Source organism: Cornus florida, unplaced genomic scaffold, assembly GCF_030987335.1.
Source record: "Cornus florida cultivar Cherokee Brave unplaced genomic scaffold, ASM3098733v1 CherokeeBrave_3.0.0_Hap2_Chr09, whole genome shotgun sequence".
Classification (NCBI taxonomy): Eukaryota; Viridiplantae; Streptophyta; class Magnoliopsida; order Cornales; family Cornaceae; genus Cornus; species Cornus florida.
In genome coordinates this window covers 92,235,446-92,241,069 of record NW_026775579.1, presented here as the reverse complement: position 1 = coordinate 92,241,069, position 5,624 = coordinate 92,235,446, and the positions used below count along the sequence as shown (strand labels likewise).

General features: G+C 33.8%; 2 protein-coding genes across 3 annotated transcripts; one reads left to right on the top strand and one right to left on the bottom strand.

The window, feature by feature from the left end:
- Positions 1–298: 298 nt before the first annotated feature.
- On the bottom strand, positions 299–1,192 carry LOC132273148 (F-box/kelch-repeat protein At3g06240-like). The gene has a single exon (XM_059774172.1). The coding sequence runs from the start codon at positions 1,190–1,192 to the stop codon at positions 299–301; it is 894 nt and encodes a 297-aa protein (XP_059630155.1).
- A 1,518-nt stretch (positions 1,193–2,710) lies between these two features.
- Positions 2,711–5,420, top strand: LOC132275199 (F-box/kelch-repeat protein At3g06240-like). 2 transcript variants are annotated; one of them, XM_059776616.1, is made up of 2 exons: positions 2,711–2,871; positions 4,019–5,420. In XM_059776616.1, exon 2 carries the CDS (start codon positions 4,194–4,196, stop codon positions 5,268–5,270), a length of 1,077 nt encoding a protein of 358 aa, XP_059632599.1. In that variant the 5' UTR covers positions 2,711–2,871; positions 4,019–4,193; the 3' UTR covers positions 5,271–5,420. The 2 variants fall into 2 exon arrangements, with proteins under 2 accessions (XP_059632599.1, XP_059632600.1); XM_059776617.1 differs by having other exon boundaries at positions 3,996–5,420.
- Positions 5,421–5,624: the final 204 nt, after the last annotated feature.

Here is a 5,624-nt window from a genome sequence, read left to right as displayed (position 1 = left end):
CACTAGACCATCTCTCTCATACGATGTTTCTAGTGCTTTTTTTAACTATAAATAATTCTCATAATTTCTGCAGCCATAAATTCTCATATTCTATCATTTTTGCATCTTTTCTTCTTATTCTGGAATTTATATCTATAAAACATAAAACATATATATAATAACACTTAAATAATATAAAATATTTATATTTTGGAAATATACAAATTTGAAAAAAAATGCAATTTACGTTGTTTTTTTCTACGGTCTACCTTCCAAATTCCAATCATTCACCATTCTAATAAAATTTTAAAAGTTGCCTCTAATTCAAACAGCAGTGATGGGGTGATATGAGGCTCTCCCTATCGATTCCTACCTTGAAAACTGCACTTGCTTCTAGAATTTCTGGAAGTATTAGATCCCTACTGGTTCTCTGTCTCGTGTTCCATAAAGCAAACTTGTTGGAGTGTGTCAAAAATAATAATTCATCATTCTTCAATAATTCTTCACTTATCACCAAAACCAATAACTTGATTGGAAAAGATGGCATTTCAATCACAACTTTAGTCCAAAACGGTGTCATCCCATATTCCTTCAACACCCAAAATTCACCCTTAATATAATTTAGCGTACAAAGACACCCATTAAACACCCCTAGTTGGAGTCTCGCCTGGACAGGCACAGCAATCTTCCAGAATTTCTCATCCACCAAACTGAAACCAACAATCACTAATAATACTGTCCACGGCTGTGGATCAATAAGATCAAAACAAACCCAATGGATGGCTCCATTCAGAGATGGCCCAGAACATATAGGAAACAAGGAATGGTGAGGAAAACATGATTCAACCTTTTTCCAAGAATTAGTTTTCAGTGAATATATGCCTAAGTTGTCTTTGTCTCTGTCTAGTTTCGCCAGTTTGTAATCATCAACGGTGTGATCATAGCCAAATCCATATAATCTGTCGAGATTAGATAAATTGAACTTTTCTACTTTCTTAGAAACTCTTGTGGAATGATTAACTATATATAGGCCACCTACTCCTCTTCCCTGACAAAATAGGCATAACAACCCATTACTAGAGCCAATTATTTCAAACCTGTCAGCACTATGCTCGTCACCCAAAATATCACTAATCTTTACTGCTTCAGTGTCACTAATAATACTTGGTTCAAGGTTTATGGAATGGAGACAATCGCCGGAAGGGGAAATCATTAGTAGTTTCTGATGGTGTCTTTGGATGTTGACATGCGTTTTGATGAAGTGGGGGTTAGAGACGAGATTGCGCCATGACTTTGACACACATCTGAACCGCAACAGAAAAAATAACATATTCCCATAAGGAAACTAGTAGTCCAAGGAACATCAGAAAAAATAAAATATGCAATCCTAATGCTATTAAGCTGCAACTCAGTAGCAAATCTTGGGTAGGACTTGGGAGTTGGGAGAATGTGGCTTCTTGACGCCTTTCGTGGTGTGTATGCTTTTCTCCTCCTAGCAGTTTATTCACTTTGTATAAAATAAAGTTAGCACTAATAAGCTCCCGGGGGCATAGCTGGGATGGTTGGAGCTCGGCGCAAAGTTTGAAATTTACTGCTGCACGTGTTGAGGAGCCGATGATGCGTGTAGCACAAGTTTGTAACTTGGGATGGATCCCTAAATATATATATACAGGAATAAAGGTTTCGAAGTTTTTCTTTTCTATTTTCTTTTCCTTTCAAGTACTAATAAATAAATTGTTTCGGTTTCAATTATTACTAATTTGTTTTAAATTTATATCTGCTAAAAGTATGAATTTTATTTGTTTTAATTATGGAAAATAATAATTTTGATGACATCTATCTAATGACTTAAAACTGACACAAATAAAAAATACTAATAACCATAAATGTTCTTTCTTGTTCTCTCTCCTCTGGTGGCGACCACCTGGTGATAGAGATCTATCTCTACAAGCGAAATTATTCCAAAATCTCAAAGATCCTCTTGGTTTCCTTGTCTCAGAGATCCTCTTGATTTCCTTTTTGGCTCTTTCTATTATATCTTTTCTCGGTGTACAAGCTACTCGTATGTACATATTTTTGCTTAAAATTTCTTCTTTTTATAAAATATCTTTTCCATTAAAAGGCTTTGTTGTAGGGAATGAAATTTTTGACGGCTTTCTCATAATCTTCAACTATAGTTTTCCCCTAAGAAAGAAAAAAAGGAAAAAAAAAAAAATTTGGGTTTTGCATATCTATTTCGTTTCTCTTTTTCGTCATTTGGATTATTATTATTATTATTATTATTATTATTATTTTCTCTCTCTCTTTTTTGAGATATTAAGAACAATAATTCAAAATTGAAGAACTGGGATTCATGGAGTAACTGGGTCTCCATATATATATATACACGTGTGTGTGTGTGTGTGTAAACATTTATATATAGAGAGAGGGGGATGAGAAGACTTGGGGGTGTGAGTGAAGAGGAGAGAGGCGTGTTTATTTTTATTAAGGGCTTGTTTCTATTAAGGGCTTCACTAATTACAGCACGATACTTAGACATTAAAAAATAGTTGATACAAAGTAAATTTTTTTAAATCGAATGAAATAGAAGTGCCCTTTAATTATTAGTTTGTTTATAAGTTATGTCATCTAAAAATATAATAAAATGTTGGGTAAAATTTGACCTAATTTACTCTCTAAAGGGTATATCTTTTCTTTTTAAAGGGCAGAGAACATAAAAGGCACGTGAGAGTGATGGTAGGTCACATTAATCGCTAATTCTTGAGTCACTTTTGAGCCCTTTTTCTCTCCGTGTTCGCGGAACACTGCAAAATACCACTGTAGTTTGGAGATGAGTGCCCACGCTTCATATAATTTCTTATAGGGTTTCTGGTGTGCTTCTAATCTTCTCATGTAAGTCTCTCTCTCTATATATAACTATGAGCATGAAATTTGGGCAACTTTAATCGGAAAACCCTTTTCATCTATGTTGTGCATATAATTTGATGAACCATGTGTAGTGTGTGTGTGTGTGTGTGTGTATATATATATATATATTCCCCTAAATTGCCTGATTATGAGTCTATTTGTGAAGATATGATGTATTTATAACGCTCTGTTTGCTAGGGTTTTTTTATAATTTCATTAATTAGTTCTTTGTTGTTGTTTGCCTGTGGGTGTATTTGTTGAGATCTGACCTAAGTATAAGGTTCTGCTTGTTTTCCTAGATATATATTATTAGAAAAAAAAAAAAAATCTAGGGAAAAACTTATAAAATGATGCAAAAAAAAAAAAAAAAAAAAAAAAAACGAAAAAAACAAAACAAAAACAAAAAGACCACTGATTCAAGAGATTTTGTACACTGATCAAAGCAAATAAGTACTAATGAACACTTTTGATTCATTTATTTACTGAACTTCTGATAACTAAAAATGGGTACTTTGTTTTTTTCTTTTTCCATTTTTTTTCTAATGCTGGAGAATACTTTTGTTATCTTTTTTTTTTTTTAATTTTAAAAAGCAAACTTTGGCACTTTGGTTCAGAGTACATGAGATACAGACATCATATAGCTGAGAAGGTGTATCCTTTGTAGTAAATATATATATATATATATATATATATATATATATATATATATATATTTCTCCCAAAATTGCCTGCTTATGAGTCTATTTGTGAAGATATGATGTATTTATATGGCTCTGTTTGATAGGGTTTTGTTTATAATTTGATGGAGCATGTTAAATTAGTTCTCTGTTGTTGTTTGCCTGTGGGTGTATTTGTTGAGATCTGACCTAAATATAAAGTTCTGTTTGTTTTCGTAGATAAATAGGGAAAAACTTATATAATGATGCATAAAACCAAAAAGACCACTGGTTCAAGAGATTTTGTACACTGATTAAAGCAAATAAGTACTGAACACTTTTGATTCGTTTATTTACTGAACTTCTGATAACTAAAAATGGGTACTTTGTTTTTCTCTTTTTCCATTTTTTTCTAATGAGGGAGAATAATTTTGTTTTCTTTTTTAATTAAAGCTAACTTTGGCACTTTGGTTCAGAGTATATGAGATACAGACGTCATATAGCTGAGAAGGCGCTAAATCTTGTATCCTTTGTAAACCAAAGTTTGGCTTCAGATTTCACAGTCACTGATAACAAGTTTTCACAAATTAATTGGGATAGTCATGATGAAAATCACATTCGCAAACTAGAAGAAGATAGGGGACCAAAGCCATGGTGAAGAAGGTAGAGAATATGATTCAGTCATCCGAAAGGTCCATGCCTCACCTTCCTTTGGATGTCATTATTGGTATACTCTCGAAACTGCCGTTCAAGTCTCTGTTTCAATTCAGGCGGGTATCCAAGTCATGGCACTCTTTAATCTCCAGCTCTCACTTCAATCAATCAATCACAAACCCCAATATTCAAAGACAATATATGGTAATGGTCAATTTAGTCCCCCATCCCGGTCTATACACAGCAAGCCTTGGATCAGCTGATAATGACACTCTAACAGCAGTTACAGCAGTAAAGATTGATCATGTTTTGGGTTATTTTGAGTTAAAGCATCATGTCTGGACCATTATGATTGGTTCTTGTAATGGGTTGTTATGCTTTTTGGCAGAAGATGTCATATATATATTCAATCCCATAACGAGCGAGTGCAAGAAAGTGCCAGATCCGAAATTTGGTGCTGCAGTATATGGATTTGGCTATGATTGCACTGTTGATGATTACAAGTTGGTGTTGGGAAGAAAAAATAATCTCCATCTATATTCACTGAGAAGTGATTCTTGGAAAAAGATTCAAGACTTCCCTTGCAGTTGTAGTAATCATTATGAACTTTATGGTGCACTTTGTGGAGCATCGCTAAATGGAGCCATCCATTGGTTTGGTAGACAGCCAACAGTAATTGTTGCTTTTGGTTTTGCAGATGAGAAATTCTGTGAGATAAGTGTGCCTACTTTTCCTACTGGTGTTACTAATGATATTGAGGTTGGGGTATTTGGAGGATGTCTTGGTATACTACGACGATGTGGTCATGACTTATGGCTAATGAAGGAATATATGGTGAAGCAATCTTGGAATAGAGTTGAGATTAATGTTCCATTTCAAAGCTACATGAAGCCATTGGCTTTGCTGAAGGAAGATGAAGCTCTCTTAGCGGTAGATGCCAAAAGATTAGTTTTATACAACATAAGAGAGGGAACATACAGGGATCTAGTTATTCGAGGTTTCCCAGATCCGACCTGGATTTTTACAGCAAAGACCTATGTGGAGAGCCTCGTATCACCCATCATGAAAGTTTGAGTCACAGACAAATTAAATCAAGAACAAGTGATAATATTTAGGATGAACAATGCATATGTTAAAACGGTATATATATATATATATATACCTTTCTCTAATTGTGTTTTTGAATTTCATGGAGCAAATGATGGTTTATTATAGTAGTTTTAAATGGTGTTCCTTCTCATCTACATTTCCACTCCTTTCTTTTTGGTTGATTACTTGCACCACCATTCCCTGATGACATAATCTGTAATTTAATTTTATGGTAGTTAAGTTGTGGTTCATTTTCTCATCAAACATATAATCAAATTTGCTCTCTGACGATTTCCTGCAAGAGACATGGTTTGTCTTGTTTAGTTTTTATGTGATACC